A 22,174-nucleotide genomic window follows, 5' to 3' on the forward strand; every position below is an offset into this window, starting at 1 on the left:
TTATAATGAAGTTTGTAACCTACATCCCTTATTTTGATGGTATGATTTCAGAAACGACTCTCGTAGTTCAACTCAAAGAATGCAATTTACAAGTTTAGCCTATTAGTGTAGGAAGGAGCAAAGTTGAGCCCCAATAAAATAATTTTTCTTTATCTGTACTAACGCGAAGGTGATGGGATCTTTTGTGACTTAATTTATGTCAAACCTACGACATTTTTGTAGTGGAGACTGTAGAGGCATTGATGTCCTATGATCTATTTATATGGAACCTCTTGAAACCCTTAAATAATCTCTTTTATATAGAGGAGTCATTAGTTAGGAAATAAGAAATGATAAAACTATATCCTGTAATTGTGATAAGGGACACCACTAATAACAAATTTTGTTTCTGTCTACATACCCATTTACTATAAACGAAAAAGTTCACTTAAATAGCCTATAAAACTATACTCATTTTTGGACTTTTCCAATTAAATGTGATAAAGATCAAAATGTATTGAATATGACTATAATTGATACTATGTAAACATCAAGTCACCGGCTAACATGATTGTACACATGACTCTCTATAGTGATGTGGACATGTAGTAGGCTAGCAGCATACTTGACAACACATGTGACTTATGAGCGTGTGGCAGACACATCAACAAGTGACTTGATGTTCATGTCACCAATAGATAAAAGCCTATTCGATGAAAACTAATCAATAAACACAACACTTAAAGTTCGACCTGATAAACTATTTTTGGCTAAAGTTCAAAATATTATATCTATTTTCCCAAAATTTTAAAGAAATAACTAACCTAATGGGCCCACATAACTATTCTTTTGGTAGAGAAACACAAGGTCTCCCAACAAGTTTGAGCAAAACACCACCACAGCCACATATGACATACATACATGATTAGGCCTATACATGATACATCATGTCGTGTTTCAACTTTCAAGCTTGCAAGAAATCAACACCGTTTTCAAATGGGTTTCACATCTACCAAGTACCAAGTTCCTTCCTCCATTTCAAACAACAAATTTCATATACAGTTTCTTATTTCTGAAAGAGCTTAAACTCCATGTCAATAACAAACTCGTTAACCCTATTTCCTATTTTAATATTTCCTAACAAGATTAAAGCTTCCACCAATTTCCAATCTGGGTATCTTTTCTTCCACAATACCTGCTTTTCTTACCATCCAAAGTTTGTTCTTTCTTGTGAATTTCTTTCTGGAAAAAACCCAATTTTTAAAAGAAGAAGAAGAAGGTTAATGGGTGAAAGAATCATTAAAATCCCTGCTTTAGAGTCAGAAGCTGGTGAAGAAAATATCAGTGTTCTTGAGCAGGAAACTTTAGTTGATGGGTCTACCAAGATTCATTCCAATTTTGTTTCTTCTGAAATTGAAGCCATTCTTAATCGTTCTGTGAGTCTTATTTATTCATTCTTTTTATAAATCATGATTGTTTCCATACCATATTATTCTGCGTTTGTTTGGATTTAGGTAAATCAAACTTTAGAACGATGCCTTAATTTGTAGCAATTATAACTGTTTACTAAAATGAATTTATTAATCGATTATGATTTTGTGCGGAGAGAAACAAGTAGTGATAGTGCGGAAAACCCCATCCTTCATGGCCAATAGTGGAGTTTAGCGTCAAATTATATTGTTTTGGGTTAAGTCTTGGTTTGTCTTAAACTAATATCAATTGTTAGATAATCATGGGTTGCATGGTGGTTGACGGCTTTCCTTTTCACCCCGTGAATGTGGTTGAGGCATCTCAGCACTAACTGGAAGATCAATTTCCCAATAACACTATGTTTGGAAGCAAATTAGGAGATGAAAGAAAGGAAGGGAAGGGGAAGAGAAGGAAGGGAAAAGAAGGGGAGGATAAGGAGGGCGAATGCAAATTGTTTGCTTAAAAGAGAAGGGAAGTGAAAATGGAGGAAAATTAGGGTTTTCCTTCCAAATCTTTTTACTTTAGGAGAGATTGCATTCTTAATAAAGTTTGCCCATGTTTTTTCTCCAAATCCCTCCCTTCCCTTTTTGTTATCCAAACAATGAATCTGTCATCTTTCCAAATCCTCCTCTATCCAAACACAGTGTTACGAATTCTCCTTATTTTGGAAATTGGAATGCAAAACATAAATCTTCATAGCTAAGTTATAGATTTTTGATTTCTAGGTAGCCTAAGTAATGTCATTATTGTATCACTTGTATGCAGAGCAAGTGGTTCGTGGCGATTTTATTTGGTGCTGTTCTTCTTGGGAGACATGATGCTGAGGCATTGTGGGCTGCCATGGGTTCTGTTCTGAATACTGTGCTTTCTGTTGCTTTGAAAAGAGTATTGAATCAAGAGCGTCCAGTGGCAAATGTGAGATCTGACCCTGGCATGCCATCATCCCATGCACAGTCCATCTTCTTTACTTTCTCGTTTGTCGTCTTGTCAAGTAATTCTCTTTGAACTACCTTATGTCTTAAGTTAACACCGAAGCTTAGTCATTGCTTTTTTTCTGATTGCTGTCCATGTATGTTTCTGGCACATACATATATGCCTATTTTTTTACTTACAATTTACTATCTTATGTTTTTTAGGAAAAATTGTCGGGAATAATCCCATCTATTGACGATCCGCCGTGAATAATCCGTACTATCGATTATTTATGAATAATCCCACATTTCCACTATTTTTGCTCGTGGCACCCCTGAAAAAAAGTGACCACTAATTCAGGTTTCCATGTAGTTGTTGCAGGTATTATCCTCATTCCCTTTTATGTCTTTATCTTGTTCGCCCATCTTCGTCCTTAACCCTAACTTTCTTCATTCTTATTCTTCTTCTCACCTACTTTCTTCATTTTGGTTCTTCTTCTTCACCTACTTCTTCACCTACCTTGTTCACCCATCTTCTTCATTTTTTTTTTATTTCTGAAAATATGAACTCCAATACCAAATACATTGGTTTACTTCGTGGTTTGAAGATGATGGTTTGGAATTTGAAGATGGAAGAGGAATTTGAAGATGATGGTTTGAAAATAGATTTCTATGGAGATAGATGAAATAAAGAGAATAGAAGAAATAAAATCCACATGAAAACCCGCATTAGCCGGTCACTTTTTTCCAGGGGTGCCACGAGCAAAAATAGTGAAAAGGTGGGATTATTCTTAAATAATCGATAATACGGATTATTCACAGCGGATCGTCAATAGATGAGATTATTCCCGACAATTTTTCCTATTTTTTACTGACTAACATATTCGGAGTTTGAGTTTATAAATAGGAAATATGGTCGTATTTAGGTTAAATTGTAGAAATTTCTCAAAAACTTGCTAGAGAACGATCGTTTCTGATTATGGATTGGAAGTTTATAGGGTGTTGCACTGGTGGATAACATTCTCCACTTTGAAAGTTTGAATTGTCTCATGATGTTCCAAAATCTTTGTTTTCATGCATAGTAAGGACTCGTTAAGAGTTAGCATCTTTGTTGTTAACCATGTCATTACTCATTATTCCATGTCAAGGACATGAATGGACTTAGTAGTTGAATGGAACACATTTATAAATCACATGTAAAGAAGAGAAAGTGAAAAAAGGCTTTGGAAAGGGTTATTTGCTTTCTTGGAGCTGAATATTTGGCAGTAATGGTGTGAAGCCCATACTTGTGAATTGGGGTATGCTGGAATCTAGAGCCTTAAAAGGAATAGGCTGACAATTGGACCCAAGGGTTTTGACTTTTCTGGAATTCAATTAGTTGGCCCTTGGCTTGGGATTGGTAAAATAAGCTTAACAACTTGCAAAACAAGAGCTTTAGAGTTGAAACTTTGTGCCAAACAATATTAATAATTGTATATTATTAATAAAGTTGTAAGCTAGGATGTCTAGCCCCTTCAATAAATTGAAGTATTATCATTATCAATAAAGTCACCTAAGGATGGTGAGCTTAATAATCTATTTGATGCATATTCAAGTCCAAATTGCATAGACTATGAGTTGAACTCATCTGTTCTCTATTCGATTCCTCTCCCTTTTTTACGCCAACAATTAGATTCTAAAACTCTATCTTATATTTTTTCTCCTGGCGTTCATTTAAAATACGGATCTTGATTGAAAAAAAAAAATAGTTTGGCTCCCAATCACCTATTAGCTTCTAACATGATTGATCTTGTTCATTAATATATTCATGTCTTGAAGATGGATGCATTTAGTGTATTTTTGATGTGTGCAAAGTTGTGATTTTTTAGGTAAGAATGTTAGACTTGTGTAAGGGATTCGAGCGTTGGACTCGTTGTGTTCTAATTTTGAGGATTCGAGGACTCGTATGAGAAGGATCCAAAATTCATATTTAAGCTCGTCAACAAGCTACAAATCAATTATGTAAAGTTTGACAATGAAGGTAGTTAAAATTTGTTTTAAAATAGTTTTATGGCTATAAATGAAAAGATACTGACATAAGAAATAAGATTTTTTTAGATAAAATAATGATAAATGGTGTAAGGATTTTTTTGAAAAAATTATTAATGAGCTTTTCTCTAACAAGCAACAACTGTGTGATATAAAACATAAATCAGAATTTGAAATTTCATCTTCCTACTCTTCATATAATTCCCTCGCTTATCCCCTTTTCTTTCTTTCTTTCCCTTTCTTTCTTTGTGTAGTTATATTTTCTCTCTCTTTCTCGTTGATGCCACATCATGCTCTTTAAGTCTTCACTTAAGGATCATGTGTTGGATACCTTTGGGTGTTATTTGTGCATATGTGAGTATAAGAATTTTTTAAGGATTTTTAACCTTCCCATACTTTGGTTACATGTTAGTATGTATCTATACAAGTTCAACTTGTATCTCTTGTCCATATCTCATTTGTGTTGTTTGGACATCGATAGGGTAGGGTGGAAGGCGAATCTGAGCATCACACTAAGAATCTCCTTCGGTGAAAATGTTACAAAAGATTATTGGAAGGTTAGGATTTTACACAACTGTCGTTTATTGTAGCTTAGAGAGTTTGGACATCGATAGATGATACAATCAATTATTTAAGTTCATATCTTTGGGGTTGGTTTTATGCAATAATTTTGGTAGTTTTGTTCTTGATTATGTGAGGTCTTTAGTGTGATTTCTATCTTTAATCATTCTCTATCATTTATTGTTTATGAAAACCTCAAAAGTTCCTCTATACTTGAAGTTTTTAACACAAATTTAGCTTATAACTCTACAAAAGTCGTAGGAATCTCATTAGGCGCATATAATAAGTGCTATAAATGGCGACAATATGGACGTCACCAACAAAATTATTCTCTTCAGAACAACCTAACTAAAAATGGCCATATCATACCCATGACTAAAACATTTTGGGCATGTTTATCGTTGAAAACACCTTAGAATGTAGTTTCCTTTCTTATTGGCATCACCTTCATATGATATATGAGTAAATTATGACCTCTTTAAGAAGAGCTATCCAAGTAGAAGTGATTTCAAACAACAATCCATTACCTCGATGCTATTAAATGAATCCCACCTAGGCTTTCACCTTGAAGGGGTTTGGGGTTGGATGTATACATAACTCTTGTTAGAACATACATAATTAAAAGTGCACATAATTTAACGAGTCATTTTCTATTGCCCCTTATAATTTGAAATCAAAAACAATAATTCTCTAGCTCCTTCAAGGAATCAAGATAAAGAGTTAAAGAATCTTGAATTCAACACCAGCCATTACACAAAAAAAGGGGGTTTGATTTGACATGAATAGATTGCAAGGATCATGATTCATGAGTGTTGGCTTGGCACTTTATTAATTTAGTGAAACAAGTGTTTTGTTGGATGTTCATTTAGTGGTTTGTTTATTTTCTTGGAAGTTTATCAACCATTTAGATTTTTTTGTTTTGGTATAAGATGGTAGGAGTATATGTATTAGTTTCACATATGCAAATGGGAGAGACGTGTGTTATTCCCTCTTGGTCTGCCTTCTCTTCTATGTACTTTTCCATATTGGGAATATAGTGTGTATTAATATAGGGTACTATCTTTAGATACTAAAGACAGAGAAGTACGAGCCTATGGAACATATCCTGTTCAAGTAAGGTCGTATAGGGTACTATCTTTGAAGAAGTTGTTCCATTCACATTATTTTTGGGGATTGCATAGGATTTTTTAAGTTTCTTGCTTTTCAACCTTGGATATGTTGCTGCTATTGCTTGTTGGGATTAAGGCTTTGACATTACTAGCATTATTGACACTGTTTTAATGCATGTGGAGTTTGTAGGAACCAAAGTGTGCAATGCTTTCATATCAAGTCAATGAGGTGTGTTTTATGTGAACAGTTAAGGCCTAGGGTATCTTAATAAGCATCGTTGTGATCATAGGCACATTGGGCCTTTAAGAACAACTCAATTTGAAACATAGTGCAAATTAATGCCCGCATAATATCGGGGCCATATTTAAAAGGTTTTTGAGCGTACCGTGACAATAGGCTGAGTCAACGGCAAAACTATCACTGTGACCGCAAAAGCCATTTTATGGCTGTTACATGACTGACCAAAATCATGTCTTTTTCACTATGATTTGGAACTTTAAAGGAATTGGATGAAAGCGCAAGGTATTTGTCATATTTGCTTTTTCAGAAAATGTTGTCTAGATGGAGCTGATGTTGAACTATTATTCTATGTCAGTAGTCTATCTGATGCTTCTGTAAACTTCTGAGTGATTAATTAAGCTCCCTATATGTCCTTTTGTTCCTTTTGGTTGCGTATGATCAAACTTTATCTTTCATGGAGCTATTCAGTGATCAATGCTTCTGCTTAAAAGGTGTATCATTGGAGCATTAACAGACACTACAGCACAATGTCTGGAAAAAGTTTTCATATGCGTATTTAGGACATTTTCGAACAATGTAACTACTATTTCTAATGGGAGGATGATTCTTTATAGTTTGCAACGAGCATCATCATCCGATTATCTGGTTACTTGTTTGTTGATTGTTTAAGGCGATAATTCTGTCAAACTTGAGGCGAAACGCAAAATGAGCATTAAATGCAAACTGGTAATGGCTGCAAGTATAACTACATAATTCAATACATTCAGCTGTTCTGTTTATTGTTTCTGCCTTTTAAATTTTGTTCTTTAATTTCTTCAATTTGCAGAAATCAAAAAGGGCGTTTGCGTAGTGATTTATGAACATTATAATGCTCAAATTATGTATATATCTCAACAACGTAATATGGGTCTTTACTCTGTTTTTGTATCTTATCTCCATTTTTAACCACTCTAGTTTCTTTTATTTTTGAAAAGCTTTCTGTATGAAAAAACGTTCTGTTCTTGATGTACCATTTCCATGCCTGCTGCAGTGGTAGAGTGGTTGGGGTGGAACGAATTCACTGCAATCTTTGCAGCTGTTTCACTGGTATTTGGTTCATATCTTGTAAGTTATCTATCTATCTATCTATCGTGTATTAGTACTTTCGGTCTGGAAAGTGTTGCTTTAATTTTAAGCCTTTTCTTTTCTGGTTTGATTGCAGTCATGGCTACGAGTCACACAGAAGCTGCATACAATCGATCAGATTGTTGTAGGCGCTGTCTTGGGCTCCTGTTTTTCGCTTGCATGGTTTTGGTCGTGGGATGCAGTTGTCTCTCGAGCATTCAATTCCCAGTTGTGGGTTCAAGCTTCTATAGTCTTGGGAGCGGCTATTTGCTCCCTGGGATTTTCTTTATATGTTTTACTTAATTGGTTTAGATATGAACGATGATATATATATATTTTTGGAATTCAAATTTGATGAAATGTGAAAAAAAAAAAAGATAAGATTCATTTTCGTTAAAATCATTAGTAGTTAGTAGAAAGAATACAATTCTATTTTAAACCTTATAAACAGAAAAATACGATCTTAAATTACATATATTCTGGGACGGAAGGATTCGAACCTCCGAATAGCGGGACCAAAACCCGATGCCTTACCACTTGGCTAGGCCCCTAATCGATTTCTATTCAACATTAATAAACCCTAATATTGTTATATATATATATATGTGTGTGTGTGGGGGGGGGGGGGGATGTTACAGGTAGAGGCGTTTATTCGGGTTATTAAGTCGATTTTGAGTTAAGTGATTCAAATCGGTTTAAAATTGAGTTTTGTGTCCACATTAGTTTTTATATAACTATAAATTCATTTTTAAGTTGGGTCAATTGGGTTTCATTATAAAATTAGGTAAAATATTGGGTCGATTTGTTTTAAACACCTCTACGTGAGATTATGGGTTAAACTTATCAAAACAAACTAATATAGAAGATGGGGCTTAATCATAGTTAATGAAGGAGTACATAATTGGGAAGAATTTGCTCCTTTTTCTTATTCCGTTGATGGTTTGCAAAATTGTGATCATTTTTCTATAAAAGCTCCGGATAAAAGGGTATTTTAAGGGATATGAGACAATATAAGAGTCAAGGGATACTAAGAAACTCCTGGCTGTCTTAAGGCCCATTTGTCAGACCATTTATAAGTGTTGAAACATTGTCTTTTTAGGGCCCATTTGGAAGTTACCGTGTTTTGGAACTTGCAGGAACAAAAGTACGGAGAATCAGTCTGAACATATGATTCCAACTTTTCCTTTACTTTAAAGACACGTATTCTATTATGAGTTTTTTTAACCTTATTGGATTGGAGCATTTGGCTACTACCTTTTGGATAAAATAATACCAAAGTTTTGAGCCGATCATTACTCTTATATGAGACAATCTCACCGTAAGATGCTTTTTATACAAGAGCTGATTAATTCAACTAATTCCACTATTAACATCTAAGCTCTTTATTTTGATGTCGTCTTATCGAAAGATAGTTTCTCACTAGAATAGCTCAAATAATTTAGACATTTTCAACTTTATTTGTTTTATTATAGGATAGAATGAAGAAAGAACGCGTTACACAAGAATAGAATTTAGGATGACATGACATATCTAAAAGTATTATACGTAAACCCAATTTTCATGTCAACATTATTTATAAGTTTTATTAAATTCAATCTTAAATTAGGCTGGACTTATTGTGAATGTCAGCACGTTAACGAGAAAAATATTAAATTAGGCTGGATTTATTGTGAATGTCAGCACGTTAACGGGGAAAAACACACTTCATAAATCAAGGAGATATATACCATCCCAAAACCATATGGCTATGAGAAGAAGGACTCCAATAACTTATTGAGTGTGCACATCAATTTCAATTTATCGATGTGAGATAACTCATCCCAACACCCCTCACATGCGAACCCTCGTCAAGTTCGCATGTGGGAGTAATCAATTAGGGAGGAATGCTAAGCTTTTGGTTGAGTTGGTCCTTGGCATGATACCAGAGCCAATGTGACAAGAGGTCACGAGTTCGATTTTCAATTACCCCTCAATTAAAGTGGAATATTCAGCGCCATATATGAGGAGGAGCTGTGTCGCATCCACACTTCTAGCCCAAATGGCTCTTGTGGGAGGGGGCGTGTTAGAGTATATAACATATAAAATTTTAACTATCAGCTTAAACTTTTGATTGAGTTGGTTCCTTGACAATTAATGTAAATCAACTGTTAACTTCTAACGTGATTATGTTCTCTAGGATTTTCATGGGGTTAAGCTTCTTCTATCAATTTCTTTTGACATGGATATGAGTTTACTATAATATGTCTCTATGAATTTATGTCACTTTTTAATGGTGTATGTTTTTACGGTTTGATAAAAAATTTGTAGTCCATCTCCTCTGGCATTATACATCACTTTGATTTATTTTTCATAATTCCTTTGCTGTAAGGAAGTCAATGTATTAATTGACCAACTCTAATTCAATATTTTCGATTATCTAAAATATAACAACTCCATCTTTGTTGGCCCAATGAATGTAATCTTTGGCCGTTTCGAGGAGGAAGATTGACATTAATATGATTATGTCGTTTCCTTCCACTAATTGCTGAATTCATTAATCGGATTCATTCAATGTAATTTTGGTTGTTTAAATTTTCAAAAATATTAATGGAGTAATGTTATCATGAGTTAGTTTGTGGGTGAGTAATTGTTGTAATACTTGCAATCTTTAGTTCTTAGTAATTAAAGTTTCTATTGTAGTGATTTTTTTTGAAAGGATATTATAGTCTTTGAGTTTTTTTAGATGTTATTATTTTAGATCTGATTCAGATCGAATTGGTTTTTAATACCAAGTTAGACTGTGAAAAAAGTTTCTTTGTCATTTTTTTGGGGTTTTCAGTCTTTCATCTACCTTTGAAGAATTTTATTTTATAATAACAAGTTTTAACTAATTTAAAGGATACAATCATAAACTAACCAAAAGAAATCATACAAAATTTTTGAAAATAACTAATTTTAATAAATTTATTTTTATTTTATCTTATTTTCCAACACAACACCATAGATAATATATTGATTTGCTATTACATATGTGTGATCGAATTCTTAGTGTGACCTCGTAATGAGAAAAAATCTAATCTTGATGGCATGTATCAATGGTCTTCTTGACATTATGAAAAGGGAGAATGTCTCGCGGTGAAGTAGCCACGCAAGGATCGAAGACATTTTATCCTTGGAGGAAATGACATGAGTAATATGGTTTTTGGTCTAAGTCTCACATGAAAAAAATTAAAAAAACAATTGATAAATATAAAAGCGATCCTATTTTTAAGACCTTTTGAAAAAGTTTTCAAAAACAAATGAATACAAGCTCGGTCCAAAATGAATAATTTATACTTATGTAGAACATTCACGTCTAACGGCCTTAAAAATAGAAAATAGAACCTCACAATAAATTAAGTTTAAATTAAAAAGTATTACATAAAAGTTAGTTAATGAGCAGTAATTAGTGAATATGTACTCTACAAAACTTAGAACCAATTATTAATGCAAGTGCAAGTGCAAGTGCAAGTAGATTCTTCATCAAATCATCAATTGGGATTTCTGAAGGTGGATGAGACATAATATTCTGAGCATATATTGTTATAAATGATACATGTTATGAATAATGTGACTTGAGTGCATAATTAACGTGTGCATTCATATATGTAAGTGATGGAATGGAATCCTTTGGATTGGAATTTAGTTAGTAACTTAATGGTTGTGGTGTTTAAGTGTGATTTATTTGTTGAAGTAATCATGGGAGTTATTAGTTTTAATGGTGTTTAATGAAGAAGTGCAAAGGATTTTAGAAAATGCTTTGCTCGAGCAGAAACTGATAGAAAGGATACTGAAGGTCACTCGACCAAGCGAGTTCTTGGGTGGGTCGAGCGAACAAATAAAATGTATCCAGAAGCTGCCTGTAGCTCGCTCGACCAAGCCGCCCGACCGAGCGAGCCTCTGTTTTGGTCGAGCGGACTTTCTAACGATTCATAAGTTGCTGTTTTTCGTCCCTTTAACTTCTTGGAGCTGTTTCAAAGTAGTTAATACTCAGAATTAAGGTTGTATTCTCATTGAATGTACTTAGTACTATAAATAGAGAGCTCTCATGCTCAACGTCAAACACATCAATACAACCCCTAAGCCAAACACATAGACTTTTTTTATCTCTTACTCAATTGTAAAACTTCATTAGTAAGAGTATTTTTACTCCATTGAAATAATCAAATAATATAAACAAGCAACTACACACCACGGAGGACGTAGCCATCATTGGGTGAACCTCCTTAAATCATTGTGTTTAACAATTTTATTTTATCAAATGTTTGTTAGTTCATTGAAATTATTATCGTTCATCAAAGTTTTTAACATCGTATCGATCTTGACAAATTTATTTCAAGACATAAATATTTTTATTAGCTTTTTACTTTATTCCATTCGGTTTGGCCTTAAAAGGAGGTTCTTATCAAGTTTGCTTATGGATGTTTATGTTTCGGTCATGGGTGATGTCTGAAGTTGTATAACTTGTATGGTGATGATAATAATATAATAATTTAAGATGTTAAAAGAACCAACTCAATAAAAGCTTAAGCTGATGGTTGAGGTCCCAAGATATGTTATATATTTTAACACATTCTTTCATACGAGAGACCTTTGAACTAGAAGTGTGGATGCAACATAGTTCCTCTTCATACCCGGCGTTACACTTTAAATAAGTGGTGCTTGAGATTCGAACCTATAACCTCTTATCACACTGGCTTCTGATACCATATCAAGACACCAACTCAACCAAAAGCCCCAACTAATGGTTGAAGTCTATAATATATTATATACACTAATATAACAAAATCTTAATTAATAATCTATCTAAAGTGATACTTGGTTTTCAATTAAGATAAGGCTCGACATCTAATTGCTTATTTGTTGATGCGCTTATCTCTAATAGTCTAATTGTATCTCCACATAGGAAATTTGATCACAGCATAAGGTTGTATCTTGTAACTTGTAATAAATTAATAGTAGTAATTAGGAAACTTCACTATTAGAATACTTGATTATCCAAATTAAATGTACAACCACTTATTTTAGAGTGACGTAGATATGAGTTCTGGTATTGCATTTATTTATATTATTTTTATGTTCTTTATGTGATGTTTTAGTGGGTTTTAGGTAGTATTGATAGTATTATTTGATATTTTTATCTCATATGTTAAAGATTGTATTTTATGTAATTTTAAGCAAAAATTGGAGTTTTATTAGGTTCTGGAGGTGATAAGAGGGTGAAGGCTTGGAGAAATGGCCTAAGACCCCTAACAGAAGTGAAGAGATCGAGCCAAACAAGCCCCAAGGGAAAGAAACGAGTCGTAGCTAAGGTGCATCAAAAAGTCACGACCCGTCGCAGAGCTAATGGAGTCCAGAGGCAAAGCGACGAGTCGTCCCCTAGAAGCCACGACTCATTGCATATCTATTGATCTGAACATACTAGTCTAGAGACAAAGCGACGAGTCATCCCAATTTGCCACGACTCGTCGCATACTTACTGATCTATGCATATCCATCCAGAGGCAAAGCGACGACTCGTCCCCAACTTGCCACGACTCATCGCATATTCACTGAAGTCGCAAAATCCAGGCAGAACAAAAGCGACGACTCGTCGCTTCTGATGTCAGGACTCAGGAGTCGTCGCCTTTGCATCAGGTGCTCTTCACGTGTTTTTGACGGTTATTTTTTTGGAGCCACTATAATAGTGGTAGTTATTTTTTTTATCATAAGTCAGTTTTTTCTTAGTTTTAATTACAGTTTTCTCTCTCTTTTTGTTATTTCTTCTTCTTTGAGAGCTTTCATTGTTACATTTAATTTTATTGCAATTTATATTTATGTTTCTCTCCAATAATAAGTGTTCTTGCTTTATTACTTTATTACTTGTCTTTTTGCATTAAATTATTCATCATTTTCATGTGTAGTATTTCAATTAAGGTTTTAGTCATCATTAATTGCATATTTATCATTATGTCTAGTGAGTAGTTTTCCTCTCTAGGGTTAAGGGATAAACCCTAATGATTAAACCCATGCTTTATGTAGCGAGATCTTTTTCAAGTAAATGATTCGAGAGCTTTTTTAAGTAAATAATGTAAAATAAGTGAGACTTTGAGTATTTTACGGTACGAGAGTCTAAGAGTCTATTCCATGCTTTTATCATCATTAATGCATCATCATCAACCCAATATTCCGCTTGAAAATAGGGTTTGGATGAGAAAATATGACGGACAATTCATAATCGTACTCTTTGTAAAGGGAGGACTAGAGGCATGTGGTAAATTTTATCTCGAAAATTAAGAGCCTAAGGGCTAAGAGTCTAACAGCTACACCATGCTTTTATCTTTACATAAAAGTCAAACTTTTTTTTTGCTGTTGATGAAAAAAGTCATATATAGTAAAAAGATAACATTGTATGCCTGATGTGTTTATTAGTTTGTAGAATAACTTCATATAAGAGAAGTTGTTTGCATGTGACTGGCAAAACAAAATGGTGTAGCCTACTTTTGTGATTTAATCCTGAAGTCTTCAGGGTTATGAAAGCTAGTAAGAAATCACCCTTTTCTCTGCAATAATATTTGAAACAAAACAAAAAGGTATCAAGCCCTCATATATCAACCTTTACATTAATGATCCAACCATCACACACCATTAAAGGTGAAAACTTTGTGCTTGAGAGATTGTTCTTACGGTATGTAAGGATTGGATCATTAATAATTTTTGTGTTCTTAGATGTGTGTTTTGTGCTCCCACCCATGGGCGGATATAGTGGGGGTTCAATGATGTCAACTGACATCAGTTAAATTTTGTGAAAAAAATTAGTATTATAAGTTCTGTCGGCTAAGTTGGTAAAAAAAAAAGAAGAAAATTTAACCAAAAGGTTACTAAGTTCAAAACCCTTTTAACACTTAGTTTTTGCTTTTCTGATTTGATAACATGACACCCCACCCGCATTCCCATTCTAATATCCACTGTTTGTGAAAAGCTTAGTTTGAATAAAGGGATTGGATTAAGAACATCTTGTACTCCATGATTTGAGTTCTTTGTATGAACAACAAATACTAATGGAAAGTTTCCTGTAAAACAAAATGGCATTATCTTTCTGACTTTAGGTCTGCATACTAATCAAATGATATGCACATGTTTTGTGAAGTTACTAAAGAGATAATAAATTATTTAAGAAAAAGCAAGATCAATCTTGACCTTGAATTAAGCTGTTATGTTCATCAACATCAATTGCAAAGTATAACAAACATCATCCATGTATATACACAACAAATGCAGGCACATTCGTAAAAGCCCATGCAAGGGACTCTATACTTGCTGTTAGAGTATATAACATATCCTGGGGCCTCAACCATTAGCTTAAGCTTTTGGTTGAGTTGGTTCCTTGACATGGTATCAGAAGCCAACGTGAGAGGTCACGGGTTCGAATCTCAACCACCCCTCATTTAAAGTGGAATATTCAGCACCTATGCGCATCCACACTTCTACCCCAATAGGGTCTCGTGTGAGGGGGCGTGTTAGAGTATATAACATATCCTGGGGCCTCAACCATTAGCATAAACTTTTGGTTGAGTTGGTTCCTTGACACTTGCAACAACATAGACCAACCTACGTTCATGCACAAACAGAACTTGCTGTAATTGGTAAGCCAAGGCTTGGTTACATAACGTTGTTATTAATTGTTAGCATAATTAATACATTTAGTTTGATTGTGATGGATAATGTGATCGATAAATAAAATAAAAGGTCTAATTATCCTCCAAATTTGAAGCACAACAATAGAACATGCATTATCATCGAATACAACTTCTTCAAATAGTAGTGCACAACTTTCTGAAGAAAATGAAATGAATGAAATAGACTAAGTATGACTATTAAACTTGTCAAGTGATTTATCTATCAATATTTCATTGAATTTTCATTACAATTTCAACATTTAATACCAATTATCAAACGGGCTACAATGACTTTTATTTAGTTACTTAGAGTTAGAAACTACGAAAATTATAAAAAAATTCGCTCTGCTACAATTTGTTTTGCCGAGTTCCTATTAGATTTGGTTTGATTGTGCTGTGGTCGAAATAAAAAAATTAAAGGTCGAATAATTATTTACATTAACACTCCTAGTACAAAAGTGCAGGAGTATCATATATATGAATTTGTTTTGGCCTTTTTTGGGAAGGAAATAAGCCAAATTTTATGAGGGATACATGAATGATAAATTGATAATGTATGTATGAGAATTGAATTTTTATCGCATTATTTTACAATCAAAAATTATTTCAGCTAAATGCTTAAACGATACATAATAAGTGGGACATAAGCAAAGATGGAGCAAAAATTGACAAATTTTTTGAAGGCCCTATGCAATTTCATAAATTATGATATTTTTTGTAACAATTTTACATCTTTGAACGGTTAATATATAGTCGAACACGTTGAATGTGCTTAAAACCTCCTCTAAACGTAAGAATAGAACAATGTGCATGAGATGGTTGTGTAGTAGAGAGATGCGATTATACTTCATCCGTTCCAAATTAGTTGCAATATTAGAAAAATAGCACTATTTATTCATCACTTTTAATTTGTGATTAGTTTTTAATCTATATGTTAAATCATAGTTAAGTGAGATCTTATTTGATTCGTCTCATTATAAAGATTATTAATATCAAATTTTTATAATTTTTTATTATATATAATTAAAAATATTAAAAATTAAATTATATTACATTAAATTATGTGAAAAAGCAAACATTGTAAGTAAATTGGATATATTTGCCGGAGGGCCACTAAGTGTTCTCTTTCATCAGTTTGATTTGAATCAGAATGAACCTCTCATCTGGCTCTGCTGCACTACCTCCATGAACTTTACTTGTGTTAGAGACAATACATTATCAAAATCCTTTCGGTTATTAAATGATGGAAATTGTGTCCCCCCACCTCCCACCCACGTCATTATTTATCAACAAATATTCATCATTTTATTTTTAATTTTAAATGCAATTTTTCGGTGTATTCTATTTGATAGACAAAAGGTAAAGTTTTCTTTAAATTTAAGTAGTTATCATCCATCATAACAATTTTTTTCATAGGAATAAACATCTTAATCACCCTTGTGTGACACTTTTTTGAAAATTTGATCAAAATAAGTAATTAATTTAACAAAAAACGTATCTTTTTGTCAATCATATGAAAAAGTTGAAACTTCAAGATCAACAAACGGATTGAAATTTGTTTGTCTACCATACGAAAAATCAAAAATTCAAATTTACCATGTGTAATTAATTTAAAAATTTCAGTTTTTTTCTTTCTTATATATGTATCTCACCTTTTAATCGATAAATAAACTATTTTTATATCAATTATATATCTAAAATGCTTTTTGATCGCTTTTTATTGTATTTCTAAGTTTGTATAGCTTCATTCAAACTACATCTTTTTACTGCATAACGTATCTGTATTAATGGAAATTTACAAGAACTTATATCAATTGCTAAACCAACCAAAAAATAATTGAGATGAATAAATAAAGTAAGCATTTTGAATTATAATCTTCCATAAATTTATGGTACATGTGTCCTTGCAATTAAACAAAACCAAACATTTTCAAGGGTATAAACTAAATTATTTATATTACTTGTGTCTTATCTCAAGGATATAATATGTATTTGTTATACCTTTCTAGACTTTAATTATAACTTTTATAAACCACATAAATAGGATATGATATTGATAATGATTACAATAACTAATTATCTAAAAAATAAAATTTCTTTTATATGTTCATTTTATTTATATATAGTAGTTAATTTGATCTCATATTATTAGGTTTAAGTCTTTTGCTTTAGTGTTATTGTTACCGCATTGTCAAATTTGTTCTCTAAATTTGGAGAAATTAAAGGGAAAGAACAAAAAAGTGACAAAACAAATTTTTTTGGAAATTGTCAATGATGCCCCTGAGTTTTTGCATTTTATTAATGGTACTCTTAAGTTTTTTTATTATTAATGGTATCCTTGTATTATTGAGCGTTTTACAACCGTAATCTTTTTAAACTTTTTTCCGTCCAAATCATTCAAAACTGTTAACTTTCTTTTATGTTTTGAATTGAAAAATAAAAGAAAAAGAAAAAAGTTAACAGTTTTGGACGATTTTGGACAGAAAAAGTTTTAAAAGGTTATGGTTGTAAAACGCTCAATAGTACGAGGGCACCATTGATATTAAAAAAAACTTAGGGGTACCATTGATAAAGTGCCAAAACTCAAGGGTACCATTAATAATTTCCTTTTTTTATACCCAGTTTCTACATATTAAAGCATCTTTTAAATTGTAATAATAGATAAATGGATTATTGAATTAATATAACTCTAACGGTCCGTTTGCTTATTGGTACTAAACGTTTGTTTAAATTTCCATAGATGTACATGTACCATGTCATTCCCATGGTAATAAAACATAAATCATGAAAATATTTTTTTATTCATAATTTTCCATTACCACCTAATACTACATTTTCAAATGGTAAATGTATTGGAACGAATTTTGTAAACACTACAACATAACCTACTTTTAGTGGAATATATTTAGTAAAATTTAATTTAAATGTCAATACTTTAAATTTTTAATGGTATATATAGTGAATTTAACGATATTTATTAGACCTTTTAGCAGCATAATAAAAAATCATACTAAAGCTTTTCACGACATAGAATCTAGTGACATTTCTCATAAATATCAGTATAACATATAGTAACAATTACATATGTCATTAAAGGTCAAATAAAATGTCTCTAAATCACTTTATAGTAGAACCTAAAATAAAAACTAATAATTATCATACTAAAAATATAAATCAGCGATACTATTTTTAATGTCACTTAATCCTATGTTGCAAAAAGTTAATTTTGTTGTAGTGAAAGAAAATAAAATTGTTGGAAAGAACAAGTATAATTATTAAACTTGTCAAAAAATATTCCTATCAAAATTAAACTAACTTCACATTATCATTTCTATCATTTAATATCGACTACCAAACGAACTCTAAAATTCTTATATATTTATATAATTTGAGGTAAGATGAAACACCCTTTCTTAAGAGTTAAGAAAGTAACAATTACTATATTGAATTCGGAATTTAAGCAACTCTTCATATTTATTGTGACATGCATAAAAATGACAAAGCAAACACTTCTATAATTGAAAAGCTAGCCTTCTAAGTAGGCCTCAATAATTGTCGCCCAAAATCCATATATAACAGGCTAGTTACAAATTTTGTTTTGGAATTTTCGACTTTCAATTTTGGGCTTTTTTTTTTGACGTGGTTGTCATATTTTTTTATTTATATAGTGATTGTAAACTTTTAATTTTTCTATTTGATAGGCAAAAATATTAGATTTTTGTAAAATTTATGTCAATCAAGATTGTCAGGGTGGAGATTTGATTTAGGATCGAAATCAACCGGTGAAATCGGATCGTAGGATCGGATGATCCTACAAATTTGCAGGAATAATAAGTTGTATTATGTCTATGTTTATTGTTTGATCATTTGCAATATAAAAATGCACTAAGAACCTATAAATTTTTTAAGATTTTGCTTTAATTTTAGATACATACATATTTTACTTTTCTAATATTCTAATGCCATTTTTTCTCTATGCTTAATGAAATGACAAAATACTATATTTAGAGCGTGTATACACCAAGATATAATAATAAACTATAATAAGCAAAAAAGAACAAAAATACTAGCAAAAAAATTTAAATTAGTACTTTTGAACGATCCAACCAACGATCCTAACGATCCTACCAATAATCCTAGTCGATTCTAAGGATTATTGGTAGGATCGTTAGGATCGTTGGTAGGATCGTTCAGAAGTACTAATTTAAATTTTTTTTGCTAGTATTTTTGTTCTTTTTTGCTTATTATGGTTTATTATTATATCTTTGTGTATACACGCTCTAAATATAGTATGTATAGTGCATATCTTACAATCCGTGAAGGAGGTTGGAATCGAAAATATTGACGCCGTAAGTATTTGTTACGTTCTTAAATTATAATATTATATATTTACTATTGGTAAAATCTAATGTTTATGTATCATTTAATTTAATATTATATTATACGTTTCATACGACATTCCAAGGGAAACACGCCCTTTGAGAGATGGAGAAATGCGCCAATTGAAAGACAAGATTGCTGCGTATCTTGCTAATTTTTGTTCTTGGTAAATAATGTAATTATTTACTTTTAGGACTTTAATTTGTATATGTACATACATATTATTATATATACGATCGAGAGTTTACAAAGAGATTATTGGTGATAATTGGTGATTATCATTGGATTATTGGATTAATCATTGTTTACATTGTACATAATTGAATTATTTATTAGTATTAAATGAAAAAAGCAAATATATATATATATATATATATATATATATATATATATATATATGATGCGGGCCTCCATAAAACAGTAGCATATAGGGCAAAACTATATGCTGCGGTTTTGTGGAGGCCTGCAGCATATAGTCTTGCACTATATGCTGCGGTTTTAGGGGGACCAGCAGCATATGGTTGACTTTTCTGCTGCGGTTTTAAACCGCAGCATTTACAATAGGTCATCTGTTGCTATCACTAATGCTTGGGGCCAAAATCGCAATATATTATGGCCAAAAAACCGCAGCAAATGAGGTTTTTTCCACTAGTGTAACGATCCCACCAATGATCGTACTTGATTTCGATTCCACTAACGATCCTAGTAGTTGGGTCCGATTTCGGTCATAGACTCATATCCTGGAGCCTCAACCATCAGCTTAAGCTTTTGGTTGAGTTGGTTCCTTGACAAGTTAGAATATGTAGAAGAGATTACGATGTGTAGAAGAAATTATGACTAAGAAAAAAGTGAGAAATCTCAACTTGCTCCATCTATATAATTGAAGTTGTCTTTGTAAAAATACTTGAATAAATTAACCTTATTAAAGAAACCAAAATTGAACATAAGAGATAAATTGAAATAAAAGTCAATCCAACTGATGATTGAGTTCGTCTATTTAATCTTCCTCTTAATGAAGAATGAGATTCACGTCCTTGCACTCTCAACTTTCGTGGTCTTTTTCTAGATTAACGAAAATATCCAATAATTATAAAAGGATAACCACATGCCATAGTTTTTGATCCTGGATGTGCTGCTTTATCTAAGTCATGTCATGGACCCTTAAACCTACTGTATCGATGATAGTGTAGATATATACTTATTGTAGAATGATCCTCTGATCCTTTTGCGTATAAGATAGACGAGTAAAAAGAAGATAATTAATAACAGTTATTTCATTCGCTCAAGCATGCAATTTATCTCTCGATTCAAATTGCTTATCCATAATAAATATTTTAGAATAATTTTCTTCGTCACCACAAAATCCTCCAAGATATCATGCACAGATTAAAAAAAAATAAAACTTTAAGAAATTATTAAATAAAAGATTGCAAGTTGACCTAGGTCAAGTTGCACAAGCGTGTGACTAGACTTAAGTCGAGTTTATGTTTTAGTCGCATGTTTTGTGCGACCTGCAATTCATTTTTTTTTTGAAAATATTAAGAAATTTAGCAAAAATCATAAAATCTTTACTTATTACCTCGAGATTTTAGGTGTAATTTGTCATTCATATTGTTTCAATATTAAAATTAAGTTGAAAGACTTTATTTTATAGAAAAGTAAAAGAGAAGACAACGAAAAAAGAAATAGAGACAAATTTGAAAATATAATAAAAAAAAATAGCAATAAAATAAACAAGGTAACGATTATACAATGTTTTTTAATTATATTACCAGAAGTTAAGATGAGAGAAAGAGAACTAAATGAAAATTGAGCTGAGTACTTTACTTAAAAAAATAAGGAAAAATTTCATGGGGTAATCGTGAATTTTCTACTAATTTATGTGGTAGACAAATTTTATATTTTTAATTCACGTGGTGACCTTTATCTTTTAATTTTTCCACTTGGTAGACAAATGAAAAGTTTTTTGTTAACTTTACGCTATTTTTTAACCAACATAATGATATTTGTTTCAAAAAACAAATGTCGTCAAAACCTAACTGACCACATATTTCAAAATCCACTCAAAATAAATACTTAATTTAACCAAAAACTTTAATATTTTATCTATCACATGGTAAAATTTTAAAGTTCAAGGCCACTATATGAATATAAAAAATAATTTTAAAAAAGTCAAAAACTCAAAAATACTACATCGAATTTCCCAAAAATAAAATCTACTCGTGCAAATGAAACAAGAACTAATCTCAATTATCACTTATGTACATATATGGCGAATTATGAGACTGAGACAAGACTACATAGACTTAGGCACCTTCATATATATGGACACACGGTTTGTATACGTTGTTAACTAGGGGGACCCTCTTCGATTTGATGTAGGTGAAACCGTGACTCCTATAAGAAAATATACGGTGTTGTTGCTGTATCATAGTCCATTTCACCATCTCATCATCTGAATAGGTAAATTCATACTCCAAGGTATTCAACGGGCCAGGTCGGGCCAAATTTAAATAGACTAGATCAGGACAGGTCAAAAGTCATTTAAATTTGACTCACTTTGACCTATTTTTAAAAAGTTCATAAAATAGTTTTTTATTATACTTTATAGCCCGTTGGGTAAATCCACTTATGTATATAATAATATCCTTTAAAAATATAAGAAAAAGTGGTAATTTTTTCGCAAGTAATACTTATAATTATCCGACCAGATCT

At 31.9% G+C, this 22,174-nt stretch overlaps 1 protein-coding gene across 3 annotated transcripts; it reads left to right on the forward strand.

The window, feature by feature from the left end:
• The first annotated feature begins 852 nt into the window (after positions 1-852).
• On the forward strand, positions 853-7,802 carry LOC130808179 (lipid phosphate phosphatase epsilon 2, chloroplastic). 3 transcript variants are annotated; one of them, XR_009040704.1, is made up of 6 exons: positions 882-1,415; positions 2,215-2,440; positions 6,970-7,025; positions 7,126-7,197; positions 7,330-7,403; positions 7,501-7,565. XR_009040704.1 is itself a non-coding variant. In XM_057673647.1 (5 exons), exons 1-5 carry the CDS (start codon positions 1,071-1,073, stop codon positions 7,726-7,728), a joined length of 945 nt encoding a protein of 314 aa, XP_057529630.1. In that variant the 5' UTR covers positions 853-1,070; the 3' UTR covers positions 7,729-7,802. The 3 variants fall into 3 exon arrangements, 2 of the variants coding, with proteins under 2 accessions (XP_057529630.1, XP_057529631.1); XM_057673647.1 differs by lacking the exon at positions 6,970-7,025 and having other exon boundaries at positions 853-1,415; positions 7,501-7,802; XM_057673648.1 differs by lacking the exons at positions 6,970-7,025; positions 7,126-7,197 and having other exon boundaries at positions 853-1,415; positions 7,501-7,802.
• Positions 7,803-22,174: the final 14,372 nt, after the last annotated feature.

The sequence above is a fragment of the Amaranthus tricolor genome, chromosome 3 (genome assembly GCF_026212465.1).
Source record: "Amaranthus tricolor cultivar Red isolate AtriRed21 chromosome 3, ASM2621246v1, whole genome shotgun sequence".
NCBI lineage: Eukaryota > Viridiplantae > Streptophyta > Magnoliopsida > Caryophyllales > Amaranthaceae > Amaranthus > Amaranthus tricolor.